The 20,687-nt window shown below is 40.7% G+C and overlaps 2 protein-coding genes across 2 annotated transcripts in view; one reads left to right on the plus strand and one right to left on the minus strand.

The window, feature by feature from the left end:
* The window catches only part of SHISA8 (shisa family member 8), a 74,201-nt gene extending 70,305 nt beyond the window's left edge, over window positions 1-3,896 (plus strand). Inside the window, exon 4 of the mRNA XM_060777140.2 lies at window positions 1,166-3,896. Within this exon, the coding sequence (XP_060633123.1) occupies window positions 1,166-1,539 (374 nt within the window). The 3' untranslated portion in view covers window positions 1,540-3,896. The remainder of the gene's footprint in view (window positions 1-1,165) is intronic.
* Window positions 3,897-16,435: 12,539 nt separating this feature from the next.
* Window positions 16,436-20,687, minus strand: part of SREBF2 (sterol regulatory element binding transcription factor 2) — a 30,532-nt gene continuing 26,280 nt past the window's right edge. Inside the window, exon 19 of the mRNA XM_060777139.2 lies at window positions 16,436-19,843. Within this exon, the coding sequence (XP_060633122.2) occupies window positions 19,623-19,843 (221 nt within the window). The 3' untranslated portion in view covers window positions 16,436-19,622. The remainder of the gene's footprint in view (window positions 19,844-20,687) is intronic.

The following is a 20,687-nucleotide window of genomic DNA, read 5'->3' on the forward strand; positions in this document are numbered from 1 at the left end:
TGAAGGATGCCTTGCTTTTAAAGTAACCCTAGCGCACAAGATAAACAAAGATCAGGGGATTTTTTGAAACTACAACCCCTACTCCCAACTGGCACATGTGTAATGGTCTGAAAAATCTCCATTTAAATCAGGGGTGGGAAACTGTGGTGGGTCCATGGGCAGTTTTCTGCTCCTGAGAACCTTTGTGGACCAAAGGTATTTTGGCAAAGATGCCCCAAAATAAAAAATTTTAAAAACAGACGTGAACAGAAGTATGCTTTGGTTTTGAAATAAAGAGGTTTCTCTTATAGTATTACTTACTTTGGTGATCCCTCGTTGTCCAAGTATGTAGGCCTTCCAAGTGTAGTGTCTTGGCAGTGGATACATAGGTAACTGTGGAGCCCTATTCTAGACCCACATGTTCTTCCGCAGTGAAGGCATCGGTTTCCAGGTGGAAGGTGATCTATCAGATAGATAAGCAAATATCTATCTGATAGATGATAGATAGATAGATAGATAGATAGATGATAGATAGATAGATAGCGAGGCATACAGACAGTATAGGGGGCATTGATATCTCCAGTTGTGTCCAGAGGCAGACACATAAGTCAATTAGCATTTTGATGAGACTGTAGAAAGGTTAACCTGGAAGGTCTAGAGGACTCAAGGGCCAGATAAACACCCTTGGAGGGTTGCATATTCACACTTCATTTATCCCTGATTTAAATGAAAGCCACGTGCCAGGCATCCACATATGAAGAGCGTTATATGCAATGTTGGGAGGGGCGTAAAATTTGTTTAAAGTTGTGGCAGCTTCTAGTTTTGCTAATAACAAACTACTTCAGCCCTGATGTAATTACATTCCACATTATCCCTTTTATAATTCGTATTTACTCTACATAAAATTTATACATTTGTTGGCTGCATAGAGCTAATCTGGTTATATTGGCTTTCTGCCGCTCATCGTTTATATGCAAGGCAAGATAAACTAGAGAGCCCACTCACATCCTTAATCATCTCTTGTGTTGCATGCAGTGAACACAAACCGCAAAAGCATTTAATGCTAAACTATAAAAGAGCAGTTAAGAAAAGAAGTGGCTGCGAGCAGAGCTACTGCAGGCTGATGATGATAACTTATGAATGTTTGTCCTTCATGTTCTGCCCTGTTCCATCCATTTCCTTCTAGAAAGTGCACCTGAGGAATTCTACAAGAGGTTTCCTGTGATGGACCTGCCGCCTTCAGGCAACCTGCCCTTTGCTTCCTTGACCCTCCATCAGAAAGACATCCCAGCTTTTCAAGACGGCTGTGCTCTGATTGGCTTGGCAACGCCAGGACAGAAGTCCAAGGTGGGGAAATCCAATGCCCACACCTTGGCAACCAGCCCTGCCTTCAAATCAGGCTGGGATGCCAGCCACCCTGACTTTCGACGACAGGCCTACATCACCAAGCGCCAGTTCAGTATCGAGAAGCTGCCGGAGGTCTTTAGCCAAACACCCACCCACTATACCCACCAGCAGCGCCCCTTTTCCACCAACAGCAAGACAGAGGTGACTGTTTAGGCAAGACTTGTCTCTCATAGGCTCCCTTTACTTGGAAATCTTGAAGCAGCTTGCCAGGTGGGCAATGGCCTGGCTGAGCTGCTCCCCTCTCAACACTGGCACTGCCAGGTTCTGTGGGGGAACTGGGATACTCTTTAAGAAGGGCAAACGGCCACAGGAACCGAGAAGCCATTCATGGCTACTAACTGAACTTGCTCATTTAGCGTGGCCTTCTGTCTTCAGCATCCCAACAGAACTTGGCCAGCATGCATGGTGAAACCGGCATGCATGTTGCCCTATGATTCAATGCACGCCTGCTGTTTCTGACCCACTTCTCCATCACATCATACAGCTCCCAGAGGAGTCGGCATCAGCAAGAAACCTGGACGAAGCCACTAATATTCTGCATGGAGCGGGGAGGGATAATATGTTTGGTTCCAGCCCTCCAGCAATGATGACCACAAACAGAGAGAGAAGACAAACTGTTGCAATAAGTTACAAGTTTATTGTTTGTGACCATTTGCCCTATGTTACATTTCTCCTCTGCCTTTCCTCGCAGTTAAACAAATGCAAAAAAAGAAACAAAAAAGGGGCAAGGCCATAAAAAGATGGAAGAAGAAACACACTGTTCAAAGGGGGACTGTTAAGAGATGAAAGAAAAAAATGCAGACTACTTTTCATACTGAGCTTAGTCCCTTCTTTGTCCAGCAAACATCTTAGTTTCAAGCAATTTGTTAATATTTATTGTTGCATATAAATCCACCATGCTACCAAAATGTTCTGCTATCGTCCACCAGGAACTATTGTTGTGGGCCATACATAAAATGACTTGACCCCAGGTTGAGGAAATGGGGTGCTTTGCTACAGAGGGGATATTTCCCTTTGGACTGTGAAGGTCATGGAGTGTAGCCACAGTGTGCACAAATGTGCTTGTGTGAGAGAGTATCTGTTTGCTCAATCTGCATACCTCATTTGTGACATACTCCATGGAGCCTTTTTCTGTAAACATTTCAGCCACGGGCTGGAAAGTTCATTTTTCTATTAAGGGCTTGGTCTGATATCAGAAGAACCAAAGTGCGGGGCATTTGTGCTTTAGATTCGGAGAACACTTTTTATTTAACACTGAATAGGAAACAAGCAAGCTGGCTCTTCCTGCATCTCACTGTTCACCCATCACCACATCTTTCTTGTGACTCTTAGTCCGGCAAGAAACAAATGCAACACCTTCTGCTGCTTGGTTGGCTGGAAGTGTAGTCATGCTTTTACACATCATAGCTCATTGTGAAAAGGTATCTCCTCTTTTAATCTAATTCTTGCTAATTGGCCTATACAATTGGTCATATTTTATATAGTATAACCAGAGAATGTCCAACTCAATGGGTGCTTACTTGTAATGCCAACCAGATGAAACAGTCGTGTGTGGCTATGGATTGAGCTGTCATTTGGTCTGCATCTTAATGCTCTTCCCCGTTTTTCCGCTTACTCGGATTCTTGCCTCCTCCTTTCAGCAGGAGACTGCCAAGCAGAGGAATGTGTCACTGAAGATCCCCGTTATGTTTCCAAACAAAGTATAACCTTATAAATAACATAGCTAATGATGTAGAAATATACAGAGCTTGGTTGACACAGCAACACATGACTTCTGTTAGACAATGAATGGGCCACAGGCAAATGAGCTATTTCTCATCCATCAGTGTAGAGCAATATCTCACTGGGGATCTCTCTGTCAAATGTACTATAATCTATGGAAGGCAGACTGTGGGAAGCTCAGGGCAGAGTCTCCACCAAACCCAAACTACCCTTAAAGGTGCAACAAAATGGGCAGCTATGGGGGAAAGAGGAGGTGGATGAGATTATTATTTGGTTGTAGGAAGAAACAAGGGGTTATCCAACTGTTCTCTTTTCAACTTGCTGTTTTAGACATGATAAGTATAATATTGCCATCCAGATATTGTTTCCTGTAATAATGTTCTCTCATTCTTTCAAATCTGATTTTCCAGTGCCCTTTAAAGGCATTCACTGTATTTGTTGTTTTCTGATGTCGGCCTATTCTTTCTCATAAGGTAGGTATGGAAATCATGAGAGCCTCCAGGTGTTGTTGGATTTCAACTCCTCTTTATTGTTTATGTTGGAAAAGGGCTGCTGGGAGTTGTAGTCCAACATCTGGAGGGTCACATGATCCCCAGGCCTGCTGTATCTTGGGCTTAGTTTGTACCACACAATTGTATGTGTGCCACTTACGTGACACGGAAGATATCTGGTGGCGTCTGTTTGGAGCCTGTACTATTATCATTTATGTGTGTATATATATATATATATATTTGTAACTGTATGTATTAAGAAGGTAAAACAAAAGCAAAAATGGACCAAAAAATCAATCCCGCGGTTGTGCAGTGATGATTCTAAGCACATGAAGGGGATGACACTGAAGTAGAGATGGCCAAAGCAGATGCTTTTTGGGACAATCATCCCAACTAACTGAGGTAAAACAGTCACTTCTAAAAATGGCTGTAGAATTGTAAGGTAACTACTGGTAAGTTGACTACATAGCCTAGGCCTACAACTGCAGTGAATGAAACAGCAACATCACACAGTGGGTGTTCTGGGCAGGGAATACCTGCAAAGATTGAAAGATAGTCCTAGTTGCTACAAGGTGAACTCCATACCTACTAAACAAAACTGCTGGCCTTAGGCCAGTGATAGGAGTCATGCAACCCTCTAGATCAGGCCTGCACAATCAGGTGTTTTGGATTTCAGCTCCCAGAACTCTTTGACCATTGGACAAACTGGCTAGGACTTCTGGGTGTTGGGTTCCAAACAACTGGAGGGTTACAGGTTGGCCAGGCCTGTTCTAGGTGTTCTTGGACTGCAGTTCTCAGCAGCCCTAACAAGCAGAGCTGCCAGTGAAAAATGTTGGGAGTTAAAGTTCAACAACATGTGGAGACGAACTGCTGACGAAATGCACTAAAATCTAAGTGCACTAGAAGTGTGTTGTTCATTTTGAAGTTGTTAATAATAATAATAATAATAATAATAACAACAACAACAACAACAACATCAACAACATCAACAACAACATCAACAACAGCAGCAGCTTTGTTTATATCCTGCTTCTTCTCCCCGAAGGGACTCGGAGCTGCTTAAAACAAAGAAAATAGAAACAAATAATAATAAACACAGACACTGTCAAAATAACTCAATAACAATCAAATTAACAAGACAAACAAAAAACATAGTATGTAAGACTCAAAAATTGGCAACTATAATCAAATAATTATAAAATATAGTGGAATTTAAAACTGTTTAAAACATTCCAGGACCTACTTTAGTTTGTAAAATGATAGGATTTAGTTAGAGTTTGATCCCTCACGACCTCCATCAAAGTATATTACACATTAGACGTTGTCGAAGTGGTTCTCTTCCTGTACGGAGCTCCAGTTAGTAATCTAGCTGCCAATCTTTGAACTAACTGTAGCTTCTGAACTATTTTAAAAGGTAGCCTCACGTAGAGACTGTTGCAGTAGTCCAAATGGGATGTGAACAAGGCATGGATTACCATGGCCAAGTCATGGCATCTCAAGGTACGGGCACAGTTGGCGCACAAGTTTTAACTGTGTGAAGGCGATCCTGGCCACCGCCAACACTTGGGGTTCCAGAGTCAACAATGAGTCCAGGATCACCCTCAGACTGTGAACCTGTGCTTTCAGAGGGAGTGTGACCACTTTTAGCCCCAGTTAGTAATCCAGTTAGTTAAAATTGCTTATCAGTCTAGTCAACTCAGTTACATGGAGTTGGAAGACTAGGTGCATCTTATCCAACAAAATGTCTTGGATCATACTCGCCTAAAGCCACCCTTTCACATTTGCTCAGGATGGGGGCACAGGACCACAGCGAAAATGAAAAACCATGGATAAAGATATTGGTTTTTTATCTGAAGAAACACTTATCTGGGGATTTCTATGTCTTCTGGGACATCTTCCACTGGAAGATAAACATAGAATCGCATTTGAGTATTTCCAGATAGTTGTTCCCAGGTCCCCAACATAAAGCACATGCCCCGTAAGTGGACAATTTGATTTTTAAGGGAGGTAATTTGAAAATGAGTTATTCACAGTGGGGTGGGTTTTTGTTTTTGTTTTTATTGTTTTGTTGTTGTTGTTGTTTTTGTTTTGTTTTTTGCATTTTTATGGTTCTAGGGTCCCCATATACAGTATATAAATATATATTGTGACATGCACATTTTTAAAATTGAAATCAAATGTACAAAGTGGTCAGCATGAGCCTAGAAAAGAGAGGCAACTTTCCTTCCAAACACACCCACTCCTCTCAGTGTTCTTTTGACATTACAACCGATTTGAAATATATATAAAAATGTCTTTTTGCTCTACATATGAATGTAGAAAGACATCTGTGAAAATATCTAAAGCACAATTATTGTTTTCATAGGTAAGTCAATATTTTATATGAATTTTTAAAAATGATTTATCAATTGCAAGGAAATTAACATCAGGTGGCAGGATATTCTTGCATATTCTCATTGAATACACATAATGAAGTTGGACACTCGATGCAGATTACTCCAATCAGTTTGTTATTTTATGTTTCACTTTCATAAATGCCATATTCTTTGGAAACTTGTTTCGACCAAGTTAATGACCTTTTAGGCTTTTTCCACGTAAATAGGAGTTCACTTTTTGAATAATAAGAATTATATGTCATGGGGTGGGGTGGGGTGGGGGGTGGGCATCAGGATTTTAAGGTGAGGCATGGCCAAAAAAAAGGTTGGGAACCACTGCTCTAGGTCCTCCAGCTTCACTAGGGGAAGTTGTCTGTAGAGTCATCACACTGGAGAACCTAGAGATTCCTAGAGATAACATTTTAAACCAAATCAGTGAATAATCGTATCCACCAAAATCAAAACCACAAATGTGGAAAGATGGCTGTATCTACATTTCAGCCTCCTCCTTTGAGGAAAGAAATGAATGTGGTATTTATGGGACAGGCAACAAGTACATCAATGAAATGAAAATGAACTATTTTTAGGGTTTGCAGGTGCTGATGTGCCCACAAAAGTCTGGTGGTTATATACATTTACAAAAGTAATGACCATCTACTTTGCACAGTGCAGAGTCAATGCCTCCTTTATGTCTTCCTATCATGTAACACAGTGGTTCTCAACCTGTGGGTCCCCAGGTGTTTTGGCCTACAACTCCCAGAAAACCCAGCCAGTTTTGGCCTACAACTCCCAGCAGCTGTTAGGATTTCTGGGAGTTGAAGGCCAAAACATCTGGGGATGCCCAGGTTGAGAACTACTGATGTAACAGGAAAAGAAAACAAAAAAAAAAACCAACAACATGGGGCATAATAGTCAAGATATAATTTTGCCTCTAGACAACAACCAACTCTGAGCATGCATGTCATCATTACACTTAAGGAGAATTCAGCTCGAAATAAGAATGATAACAAACTCATCAATATAAAGAATTCTCAGGGAAATAGACATTCTTACCAAAATATTTTTTATGATGGAAAAATGCTTAGATATCTGGTTATTGCTTCCAGAGAGGCAATCTCTTTCAGCCAAAACCTACAGAAAGTCTTTTTAAAAACTTCTTAAAGACTAGAAAATGACTTAGAGGTCTCAAGCATAAGGACCCATGCACCAAGATCTTCTAAAGCAAGCATAAGGAGTTGTTGTTGTTGTTGTTGACCAAATTGAGAAGGTAATGTCATGGGACACATGCCAGCAATGAACAGGACCAGCTTGGTGTCTCTCCATCACTGCCTTCCTTTTGCCCTCGTTCTTTCCATCTTGCTAGAGGCCTGAACTCATAGGTTCCAGAGAGCCACATGATGTTGAACCATGGGCTGCTAGCTTCTCATTCTTGCTGTAAGGCTGCATGAATGTCAGGCTGGATATATCTGCCCTTATTTGAATAACAGAGTTGTTTTAGACAGAGTGTGATTGTGTGAATATGGAAATATTCACACAGCCTCCTTGCTTTCTTATGTGCACTATGGCAATTTCACTAATAAAATGGTCAGCGTGGCCAAATGAATAAAGGTAGCTTGACAAACTGCAAGAGTGTCACCATGCAGTTGAAGAAGGGAGACCAATGTAGCCGTTCTCTGGAATATACTACGTTCTGGCCTTTCAGATTTTCCTCTCATCTGATACCCATTTGCATGGCTGTCTCTCCGCAAGTGCGTCATAACATCAATCAGATTGTTTAGTATGAGATGAAGGACATATAATTACATATGAATGAATAGCTACACTTTGCAATGGCCAACACTCCTTATCCCAATCAGTCTTAGAATCGCTCTGTGTGCAAGGCCAATATTATCTTCATGCTGCAAATGGGTCTCCAAAGGAAATAAAAGCTGAAAGAACAATGGCTACATTAGAGAACAAACTATTCGTAGCTTCAATGAGAAATCAGCCAGCAAGATTCTTCTTTCATTTTATGTTCAGCCACTTTCATGTCAAAATTTATGGAAAAAACAGGTTAGAAAATTGTCTAAGTCGAAACACCTGCCAGTACATACATATTGAACTTCGTATTTGAAGGTCTGCCATATAAGATCATCATTATGTCTCACCATATCAGTTCCTAAGGTCAAAGGGACTGGGCAATGAATATATTTTACACTCAGTGCTACACACCTAACAGTTCACTCTGCTATCTGGCATAAGTTTACTGTCCACGCAATTCTGCAATGGATTCTTCAAATGCATGACAGGATGCTCTCAAATATAGGTATCTTGCAAACTCCTATCTGGAGTCAAAACAAAATGTTTGCCACCAAGCCAACCACATTCTTACAGATAACGTAAGATTTCTCAATCTGATCTATCATTTGGAGGTAAGCCTGGTTTGTAATAAATGGAGCACAAACTGTCAGGAGACAGCCTGATTAATCTAAAACACTTTTGCCAGCAATTACTGGATAAACAGAAGTGGAAAGAAGGATGGAGAAAGGTATATGCACATTTGGTAGACTTCTGTGACCCACTGCTTCAGAAAAGATCTCCACTCCTGGCAACTGAGGGCCCTTCCACACAGCCCTATATTCCAGAATATCAAGGCAGAAAATCCCACAATATCTGCTTTGAACTGGGTTATCTGAGTCCATGCTCAGACAATGTGGGATTTTCTGCCTTGATATTCTGGGATATAGGGCTGTGTGGAAGGGCCCTGAGTGACTTTGGCCAGTGTAATAGCAACATGACACATGTATTCCCTTGTTCAATGTGTTTGTTCAATACTGAAGGACTGGTATGTCACCAGTTAAGGACACAGAAAGTATCTCATAATAGATCACTTACTTTTGTGATAATTTAGGAAAATAGTCTATGGTAATTTAAGCCTCCACAAAACTCTCACTTTCTAGAGTGCCCTGTGGTGGATCCTTCAACCGCATCTGTAGAAACAAAAGAAGCATTTGCCCTTTTTCCTTGTGTCAAAAGTATTGCATAAATTAGTATAAAACTGATAAAATATAAGGAGCACAAGCAGCTAAATATCTTTTGACCAAAAGTGGGCAACAGTGACTGCATTGTCTATAGCCTCAAATAATTCTTCCTCTGTACATGAGGCAGGACATTGCGGACAAGCATACAGATGCAGAGTTGTCTGTTTTGCTCCACAGTTGCACAAGGTGGAGGATTCTTTTAGGTAGTTCTGTTTTGACAGGTTGTCTTTTGATCTGCCCACTCCACTTCTGAGTTTGTTCAGGAACTTCCAAGTTGTCCATTCTTGGTTTGCCCCTGGAGGCAGACCCTCGTGGGGGGCCATCCAATTGGAATTTCCTGGTTTAACTGCCCAGAGGGACACTCTTGCTGTTGCTGGGGAAACATTAAGAGAAGTGGTAGTTCTCATGAAGCTTTCCCTTGATTTGAGTCTACTGGGAGGATGCTGATAGCCATGTAGTGGATGGCTTTCACAGTATTCAACCTTATTTCTCTCACAGTTAGCAGCAACTTCCCATCACACATCGGAGGGGGGGATGCCAACTAGTGTGTAGAGTTTATCAACAGGTGTAGGTTTAAGACATCCTGTGATTGTTCTGCATGTTTCGTTCAATGCTATCTTCACCTGCTTGGTCATATGAATGGGCCTATGCAGTCAACATTCTCAAATTTGCATTGTGGCCAACACAATGCCTATAAGAAACCCACAAGAAGGGGAAGAGGACAAATGTTCTCTTCCATTGCTAATCCCCAGCAACCACAGCATCAACAACCATCATAATCTAGAAAAGACTGGGGCACAGGACCTTATCCTGTTACAAAGTATGCTCATGAAGAAAACTGAATTGGGCAAGGGATCATTCAGGCCAGGGACACCTGGGGTGCAGCTATTTGCAAACTTGGTGTCAGGTCTGCTTCTTCACAAGTAACATTCAGAGATGTGCTCTTCCTGTGTGCCTTAAAGACAATTCAACCTTATTGGCAGCTCATAGGGTTTTCTGAGGCTGAAAGTGCTTGAGTCTCCCAAGGTCATCCAGTAGGCTTTCATGGGTGAGTGGGAAATTGAACTCTGGTCTCCAGAGTCACATTCCAATGCTAAAACCACTACACCACACTGGTTGCCACTGAGAGATGTACTGCATTTGAATAGAGGAATCATAGATATCATTATCTTTGGTTAAAAGACTATCACTAGATTGCTGCATGAACACTCTTAGATTAACGATGGGCAATGTGACGAAATAACACACTGTTTACTCACCATGAAGGTGCATTCTGGGCAGGCAGAGAACATGAATTCATACATATTGAATGTTGCGCCATCACTATCCAGGGACAGGCAGGGAACATATGTGACTTCAAAGTGAAAACTAACTAGGCTCAGCCATAGCCATGTTGGCTCAACAGTTTACCCTCTAGCCATGCATCTCAGAAAAAGGAAGAAGACACATACAACGACCTTCAACTCTCTCCACATCATACCAGAAAAGAAGCAGCCATGCACAGGAACAGGCACGGCTGTTTTTCAAAGCAAAATATACCTTCAGAGGCCAATGTGGCACCTTCTGAGTTGGTGAGAAGAGAAATCCACACATCCTGGCACATACCCATCCTCACTGACATATGGAGAATGACTTCTTCTAGTCTGAGTCCTCTATCAAAGGCTACATCTGCTAACCAGAACTTCTAATTTTCTAATCTAAAATGAAGGTAGTTGGTGTGATCCAGGTAGCTGCCCTATAGATATTTATAGGAGGACATTGGAGGAGAAAGCAGAAGCTGCCACCCTGGTGAAATGAGCCATGACATTGTCAGGCCAAAACACTTTGGGAAGATCATAAGTCAGGGCTACACGTGCTTTCATCCATCTGGCTAGCCTTGACCTAAGGACTTTTTCTCCCCATGGAAGATGAAGTAAATGAGATAAGCAAAGTATGAGTTAGTCTAGAAAGTATAGATCTGAAAATATTAATATAAATACTTTTTTTATATTAAGAGAAACTGTAAGTCGCTTCTGGGGTGAGAGAATTTGCCATCTGCAAGGACATTGTCCAGGAGACACCCAGATGTTTTGCCATCCTGGGGGGGGGGGTTCTCTATTGAAAATTGGATGTCTAACTTATGCTAAAACCTCTCACAAGAGTGAGCTGGTCTACGAGGAAAGACTGAACTATTGAGACATGAAATTGAGAAAGTACATTATAGGAAGGAAAGAAGAATCAATACGTAGTCACATAAGTCTTTTTTAAAGGAGCAGAGGTGTTCCCTGACAGAAAAAGTAGATAGTTCAGAAATATATCTGACCACTCAGAAAAGTTTTTTAGGAAAAACAGCCTCCACCAGTTCAATTCTGAGAGATATAAACAGCGGTTTCATCAGGGTCTTCGGCACAAGAAAATGTTGGATGACAAATGGTAGCAAAAGTATAATTCCTCTGTCTCTGAAGGTGGTTGATATGCAAATTTCAGCAGGTGAATTTTTTTAAAGAATTGAAACTAATGCAACTATTGCTTCAGCATGTTAGGCTGCAATCTCAAATCTAATCCTGTTCAAGGATAGGAAGTGAATAAAGGCAAGGCAAGACAGATTTGGCCAAAAGGCCTATCAGGTTTTATTTGAAGTCCTATGTCTCCCCAGCCTGATTCTGGCCAGTTACGAGACAGAACCCATATGTCCTGATGCTTTCTCTTTCCAACCCAGAAAATGCTTACTTTAACTTGTCCCAAGTCATCTACTATTCCATCTCGCAAGATGATGCAAGCTTCTGGTATTACGTAAGAAGAAAACCTTGTCTCTAATCAACTTTTTTCAAGTACTGCTGTCTGCTTTGTGGTAGTAGTCTAATGTTCCCTTTGGACCCAGTTTTTTTAAATTATTTATTTATCATATCAGGTGTGAACCAATTTGAGAAAACACAAAGTTTAAAAACTTGGCATTATATTAAATGTCATTTGACCAGTTGCTGGCCACTTGAAGTGCCTCTGGTGATGCTATATGAAGATCCTCCATTGTGCATGTGGCAGGGCTCAGGCTGCATTGTAATAGGTGGTCTGTGGTTTGCTCTTCTCCACACTCACATGTCGTGGACTCCACTTTGTAGCTCTATTTCTTAAGGTTGGATCTGCATCTCGTGATGCTAGAGCACATTCTTTTCAGTGCCTTCTAAGTTGCCCAGTCTTCTGTGTGACCAGGAGTCTCTCATTCGCTATCAGCCATGGATTGAGGTGCAGTGTTTTAGCCTGCCACTTTTGGACTCTCGCTTGCTGAGGTGTTCCTGCGAATATCTCTGTAGATCTTAGAAAACTATTTCTTGATTTAAGGCATTGGTGTACTGGTTGATATCCGAACAGGGGATAGACCAGACATGTCCCTACCTTGGCTCTTTTATTATTGGATGCTACTTCCTGGTGGGTGTCAGGTGGTGCAATACTGGCTAGACAGTGTAATTTGCTTGCTCGCTTGCTGAGGTGTTCCTGCCAGTATCTCTGTAGATCTTAGAAAACTACCCCCAGTTTGTGAAAGAGGGACAGTGAAAACAATACTATTTCAGAGCATTGTAACTTCATAGATTATACCCCCCCCCCAAAAAAAAAAAGTCAAAGCAGTGTCCACCCTTTGAATGCTGGTGAACTATAATTCCCAGTTTCCTCATTAATGGCTGGTGGTGCTTGTGGTTTCATTACGGCTGCATTATACCCATCCATCTATAGCACATGAAAGGTTGCATTATGCCCCTCCATCTATAGCATGCAGTTCTCCTTAACTTCTTATCTAACGTTGCACTGGCATCGAATCAAACATAGCTCTAAAGCATCATTTCCCCAGCTTACCATCAGCAGAGGTTGCCTTGAAGGTTCCTCATTCCAGGTGATGATTCAGAAGTGCTGTCATGATTGCTGGGAAACAGCAGAAGTCTTTTACCTTCACATAAAACACCAAGCAACCATTTAGAAGCGAAAGGCAGGCCCCTCAGAAGGATGGCCTGATTCTTACAACTTAAGTTGCGAGTCCCACAGGAGTATTAATCTTTTATAGCAGATTAAGAACTGATCCTACTAGCAAAGAGAGTCCCTGGCAAACTTGATCTTGCTTCTAGGGAATGTGTTTAAGAAAAGAGGTGGTGTACAAAGACAATCGAAAACAACTTTGATTTCAGTTCCCATCCTTCTCCAGCAACCCTGAGGCTAGCAGAGTCTTTGTTTTAAGGCAGCTACTTGGTTATTATCACAAGGTTGTGTCAGTGAGTATGTATTTAAGTGTCCAATTTAAGTTCTCCCTGCACACCAATCTGTCTAAACAAGTATATGCATTCTGAGTGATGCTCTTTGTGTTTTCTTTATCAAAAGAAGGCACGTCCACATTAAAGTAAATGCTTATGGATAGAAAAAAAACAAGAAACCCTGTATTAGAAGGGCAACAAGGAACTGGAGAATACAAATGATAGGACATTCGAGCAAATATGTGCTAGCCCATATTATATAGATTCACATATCCCATACTAGAATACCTTGTGCTACACACAGGTAGTTTTTGGTTATTTAAATTGAGAACCTATAGAACACAAATTGCATCAAGAGATCTGCTTGGTAAATGTTGAAATGGGGCTGAAACTGAATTCAGCTGGATGAGACTACTTTGCTGATTCTGCCCTCTGCTGGTTAACAGAACATAAAACTCAAATCAATCTTTTCCAGTAATTATTTCCCAGTCAGTATTTGATTCTTGGAAATAGGACATGTTGTTTTATCTGTGAATTGCTTTCCTGCGCTGGACTGTCTCCACTAAAGGGAAGAGTTGGTTTTCCTTAACTACCAGAACATACAAAAAGCCTGCAAAAATATCCAATAATTAATTCTACTACCTTTGTCAAAAAAGCTGGAAATTGATCTCAAAAATAGGTTACAGAGGGAAATATGATTGAAATACACTAAAGCATCACTCACAAGTATTCTCCTGCTGATATACTATAAAAGCGGAAAAGAACAAAAGGGCCATTGGAAAGGTCAGATGTTTTCGCTGTACATCAATGTTTTCCTATTATATAACTACACCTGAAATGCAAACTCTTCAGAAAATCTAGGATAAGTTGGACCATTATGCTCAGTGGACGTGTGCTCAATACATAATCAGATTGTTTTCTTTGACTACACGTTTAATGTTCTGGGTTAGTTTCTATCTCATCTTTATATCCAGCAATCTACCATAACGTTTTGCAAAACATCCTGTTTGTATCTTCACCTTTCAGTATGATGAATCATACTTGTATACCATTCTAACTTATACTGCATTTAAAATTCACTCCATTTAAAGGAGGCAATACAATATAATTGTTAGTGCCAAATTAAAACATTTATCCATCTCAAGTTTTTTTTAAAAAAATACTAAATTCTGTGTTATAACTTTTTAACATTCTTTGCTTGTTTGCTAATCTAAGTCCTTCTTGCTTTAAAATTGTAATGGTTTGACTTCTATTGCACTTGTTCCTTTAAAATGCTGTGTATACTGTCCTGGATATTTGACACCCAATAGCTGATTGAATCAGTATAGTATAGTGGTTTGACTGCTGGACTAGGATTCAGGAAAACCAGAGATCAAATCTCCGCTCAGCCATAAAACCCACTGGATGACCTTGAGCAAGTCACTCTCTCAGCCTCAGAGGAAGGCCATTTCTTACTCCTTCTGAACTAATCTTGCTAAGAAAATGACATTATAAGTTCGCCTTAAAATCATGATAATTTGGAGGCAACATAACAGCAGTAACAAAAAACCCGATTATATGACCCTACCATAATTCAGTGAATCATATATGAGGGGCATACATTAAAGATTTTCCCTGACTCACTTCTATTTATCATAGGACGCTGAAACTGCACATGTGTAATGATATAAGTCTCTATAGGTAACTTGCCAATTTACTACTCAGAACTGATAATGGTCTTGATTTTACAGGTGCTGAAGTGGTGTGAGCTTTGCTAATGTGCCCAGTGGAATACAGAGCAGTCCTCAAGTTCCTTTACTTGAAAGGCCGCACACCAAAGGAAACATTTGATGAGATGAAAGAGGTTTATAGTGATGATTCTCCATCATATGATGTACTCAAGAACTGGCACTGTCAATTCAAATGTGGTCAGACTTTGGTGCAAACAGCTCCAATTCCAGGGTGATCCCACTTTGCTATTGATGAACACAACATCCAACAAGTGGGGGTCGCATTTTGGAAAATCACCACATAACCATTCACTACCTAACCAAAAATGTCAAGATTTGTGTGGAGTCCATGGAAAAAAAATCCAAGACCATTTTCACATGCATAAAGTATTCGCTCACTGGGTCCCCCGGCTGCTCACATCTTTTCAGAAGCAGGAATGAGTCGAATGCTCTCAGGCTCTATTGATGATGTGCCATGGGACCAGGACTTTTTCAACATACTGATCACACAGGATGAAAGCTGGGTCCATCATTATGAGCCTGAGACTAAAGTCCAGTCAATACAATGGAAGCATCATGACTCACCTCCAAAGAAGGCACATGCCCAACTCTCGGCAGGCAAGGTCATTCTCACAGTATTTTGGGACCAGCATTGAGTAGTACTGATGGATTTCCTAGCAAAGGGTACCATGCTCACTGGGGCATACTATGCTTCACTGCTGCGGAAATTGTAGGAGACCATCAAAAGCAAGAGACATGGCATGATCACCAAAGGTGTCCATCTTCTGCAAGACAATGCACCAGTTCACAACTCACATGTTGCCCAAATGGAAGCATGCTTCTGTGGCTTTGAAATTCTACCGCATTCCCCTTATTCACCCAACCTCACACTATCGGACTTCCACCTCTTTCCAACAATGAAGTTATTTTTGAAAGGCAAGCATTTTTCAGATGATGAGACTCTGATTTCCAAAGTCACAACATGGCTTTTGGAGGAACCTGTCAGCTTCTACAAGCGAGGTGTTTACAGTAGATTAAAAAGATGGGAGAAGTATGTGTCCCTAAGTGGCACCTATGTAGAGAAGGACTAATAACTGTGCCAAGTTTCATTGCTCTCAGTCCACAGAAAGTGGGTCAGGGGAAATCTTTAATGAACGCCCCTTGTAATCGACATATAAGTAGAGGCTTTCAGTTTCAAGTCCTTTCCCTTCCTGGAAAAATAGGATTCTTACCAAAATGTCTTCAGCTGTTCTAAAAATCTTTGAAGCAATCTTATATCACCGAGGACATCCTGGCATATCATTACTTAAGCTGTATGCCAGAGATAATGCTGATTAATCCAGTATAATTCTAAACAATTTTTATGCATGCCACGGAAAACCACAACACTCCGGTAAAGTGCCATCTGTATCCAAGCCCATCTAATGAGATAATGTTTGAGAATAATAATTACTTTCATCTTAAATGCAGTAAATGCTTAGGAAGCTTTAGACACATTAACAAAGAGTATTGGACTTTGAGTAAATTCATCTTTATTTGATAAATCACGCCATGGTCCCCATGAGAGGGTCAGAACTGGGGTCCCCTCACATCATCACCAGCTACATCTTCTTACAGAAAAGCATCCCTATGCCTTATTTTACTATGATAAATAGACACTTTTCACATCATATATATATAAAAAACCAAAAGTTACATTATATACACAGAAATAATGTAGGGATAGACTGGGAGATAATAAACCCATAAATAAATGTGATGTATAAAAAGGCCTGAAGTACAAGAAAATTTAATGTTGTTCCCTTGTGAAGATCCCATCAATGTAGATGTTTCCATCTAAGTATACTTCATCAAGAAAGAAGTCCCGCTCTTAGTTCCCATCCATGCACTAATACGAGACTTTTATCCTTTTAACTGCAATGCCCATTCTCAACTACAGCATTTGCTGTTGCATAACTGTATAAATAGCATCCTTTATTTCAAATCTACACAACTGTGAGATGCCTAGCAATCTACAAGTCAACTAGGTGAATTCGGGTGCAGCAAGGCCCACTGGATCCACAATTTCAACCTACCATGGATCATCATGCCCCATATTATTAAATCGTGATGTCATTAATGCAGACACACAGAAGCTTGCATTGCCAACATTATATAATATTGGGCGTGATCATCCGGATATTTTAGTATCTATTCAAAGTCCCAGAACTAAACCCTTGTAGAGCCAAAGAACACACTGTATATTAAGTAATCAGGAAACCTAGCTAAAAAGTAATTAATTCTCTGTGATTCGTTTAAACTTTCCAAATGGAACCTTTTGAAGTGTTAGGCATGCTTAATCAATTCACCTAACATCCACAATTCACCTAGACACCATTTTAATTTTGCCACTCCACCTGATTGGTGGCACAGCATACCTGGAAATAGACCTTGGTACTACCAGTTTCATCATGGAGGTAGTTTCTTATCCTTCCTGTGTTGTGACTACCATCACTGTGAAGTCCTCTTTGAGAAAAGGGTGGTACACAAACTTCGTCCTGTGCACTTAAACCAGTGTCTGTGATAAATAACTCCTGAAATGCACCTGAGTTGCAAGCTTGTTCTACAGGATGTTCACAGGATCCACATTGTCAGTTGAAGTGAGTTATACAAAACAGATCCAATCATGACCCAGTGCTAACAAAGAAACTTCCAAGGCATCCACAGAAAGTTAAGTGTTCAGAATGAACTTGTAGGATCAAAATGAGGCAGAACACATAAACTGAACTTTTGGAACATACCCACTCATCTTCTGGGGGATATGGGAAACTTCCATTAAACTGCATCTTTTACTAAATTCATGGAGTTTCACCTTTTATTACATCCAAGGAACTGAGGAGGATTGAGAAAGGACTTCAAAATGATAGTTAGACAAAACTTTCTTTTTAGATCATTCTGTGGGTGGAGTTTCGACATGTGACATCAATAAGATGTGCACATGTTGGATGTTATATAACTGTTTCAAGATCTGAAACGTCCCTTTTTCCTGGTTTGCATGTATTTTCAGATGCACAGGTTTTCACCTGCCCATAAAACTGTCAACAGGAGACATAGAGAAAAAATGTCTTTTAAATCAATAGTCCCACTCCTATATCACTGCCCACCTGGTGCAATTAAATGTGGCCAATGGCAGACAGAACTGATTCAAGGACAATGTACAATAGTGTGGACTTCACCAGAGAAACAAGCACCATTGAATTCCCTTATTTGGTGCTTACACATTTTTATTTATTCTGTGTTTCAGGGAGTTCCAAGTCTTTCAAACTTGTTTTTGATTTCTACTTCAGCCACTATCTTTTCTCTTCTTGTCTTGCCTCTCATATCATCTGTTCAAAGCTAGAGCCACTCCTGTTGAAAAGAAGCTTCCTAGACCCTCTTCTATTACAAGAAAAATCAGTCAAAACCAATCTGCTTTGACCAAGGATGAGGCTATCTTTGTCAAAGCTTCCTGGAAGAATCTTGGGAAGGAAAAGAATACAGCTATCATGATTTACTTCGAAAGCTATCATTTCTTCAGCTGAGTGCTATACTAAGCATCCTTGGATATGTGAAGTTACTACTACAGAAGTCAAATGTGCCAGAAAAGTGGCTTTTTCTTCAAGATGATGACTTCAACTATGTGATTTCAAAGGTGTGCTTCGAACGGTCACATACAGTTACAAAAAGTTCCCGGATTAAAGGGGGAATGAATATGACACTCGTCCTTCTCTGCTGTTTTCTTGCTGAAAATCAAAGTTATTGTTTCATCCAATTAATTAATGTAATTAAAAAAACAAAACAAAGAAAATTGCTGTTTTTGGAAAAAAGATTTTAGCAGCAAAATAGTACTGGAAAGAAAGAGATGTGGCTTCTCTTTACACCTTTTTGAATCAGATACTTTAAAGTCACACCTAGTTTAGCAATTAGCCTCTGATTCTTCTTTCTTTGTTCTCCATCAGACAACTCACAGATAAAAGTCTAAACCCCTAAATTGAGGGCAATACAATTATAAGATGACAGGAATGAAAGAGGGAGTTGAAAGACAGGAAATGGAAAAGGGGAGAAAAACTTAATGGCTGTCCCCACAACCTGTAAAACATTACTATAAAAACACAAAAGGCATAAAAACTCTGATGCACCTCCTCAAGAGAGTTGACCAAACCTTCCAAGGCTCTTGGAGAATGCAGTATCTATAGAAAGGCTTAAGTTTTTAAAAAATGCAGCCCACTAAGGTTAAATACAACTGTATCTTCCATGGGCCTGCCCTTAGAACATGGCACCTGATCAAGAGCCAATACAGATGCTAATAAAAGGGTTCAAGGCAACCATCTTACTCCCCAATAGCTCCCATTCTAAAACATACTCCTGTTACGTCTGCTTTAAAAGGGTCAAAAGCCCGTTTTCCAAAGCCATGATATTCTCAAATGGGTTTTTGTCTTCCAAGTTCTCACAGGCTGCTTGCCAGTGAAAATAATATCACTTTTGCTCCTATGTGTGAGCAATTCTTTTTGCCTAGAAGCAAATCACTAGCCAGAAAAGCTGGTTTACACCAAGCCGCTGCCAGACTAGCAAAACATAGCTTCAACAGTCCTAGACTGGAATAATTTGCAAAAGAATGAGGAAGGAAGTAGAAATGGGGCAAAAATCCAGTTCACTGGGTGATGAGGCCTTGAGTTTTCCAGGGTTAGGATGCGGCAATGGCAGTGCCCCCACTCAGCTTCACAATCATCTGTTGACAGTCATTGCAGGAACGCTTGTCCCCCACTTTCTCCAGTGTGCGGGCGGCTTCCGCCAGCAGGACAGCTCTCTGTCCAGGAGAGGACAGAAAGGAGAGTGGGAGATGGCGGCAAGCTAAAAGAATGGCTGTCGCTCGCTCTCTCTGCCCAGGAAGAGCATCCAGTTCACCTGAGTAAAAAGAAAATGCATTTCACTAAAAGCCAAACAATGAACATTCACAGGAAGAGAATACACAATGGGAGTCCAAGAAAGGCAGACTACACTGGCATGAGCAAACCACTGATTTGAAAGCTTTGCTATACATTGTATTTATTCAGTTCTAAGGTGCACCCCCCTCCATATAAACATCCCTAAAAATGGGGTACGACTTAGAATTACAGGATATGTTATATATTCTGTTGATAGTACTGAAATTAGTGTGAGTCTTACAATCGATGGTTTCTCAGAATTGAAGAAATACAGTAACTGAGTACAAAGAATAATTTAAAAAAGTCACTGAACTGTAAGAAGTCATTTATTTAGGAAGCTGAGATGCTACAAGCTGAGACTTGGCCAGCATCCCAGGATTAGTAGCCTTGTCTTGGTCATAATGGCAATATTTCCACAGATTGGCAGGGCCCACACTTTCCATTACAAGCCTTTCTTTCTTGGTAGGTGGACAGACCTGACTGTCAGCTCATTAACATCTTTATGCCATTGATTTTTAAGCACATTGGCTTCAATCCTAGAATCCATGAACCAAAGAACACTCAAGGAAAATGTCTCCTTGTTCTCCTCCTGCCTAATCTTGAGTGGTCCTCCCTCCACTTACCCAGTTCAGGAGGGGGCCCTGATCCTGCAGAGGGCTGCTGCTCGCAATGGCATTACTTCTAGCAAGGGGGGCAAGGAGGAACTGGAGGATCTCTGTTTCTTGGGGAAGCTGCTCTGCTATGCTCCTGAACTATTTAAAATGTTCTTTTTTATACACAAAGGGTACTTTTTCTATACAAATCCCACATTTATTTTGGTTCTT

Source organism: Anolis sagrei, chromosome 5 (assembly GCF_037176765.1).
Source record: "Anolis sagrei isolate rAnoSag1 chromosome 5, rAnoSag1.mat, whole genome shotgun sequence".
Classification (NCBI taxonomy): domain Eukaryota; kingdom Metazoa; phylum Chordata; class Lepidosauria; order Squamata; family Dactyloidae; genus Anolis; species Anolis sagrei.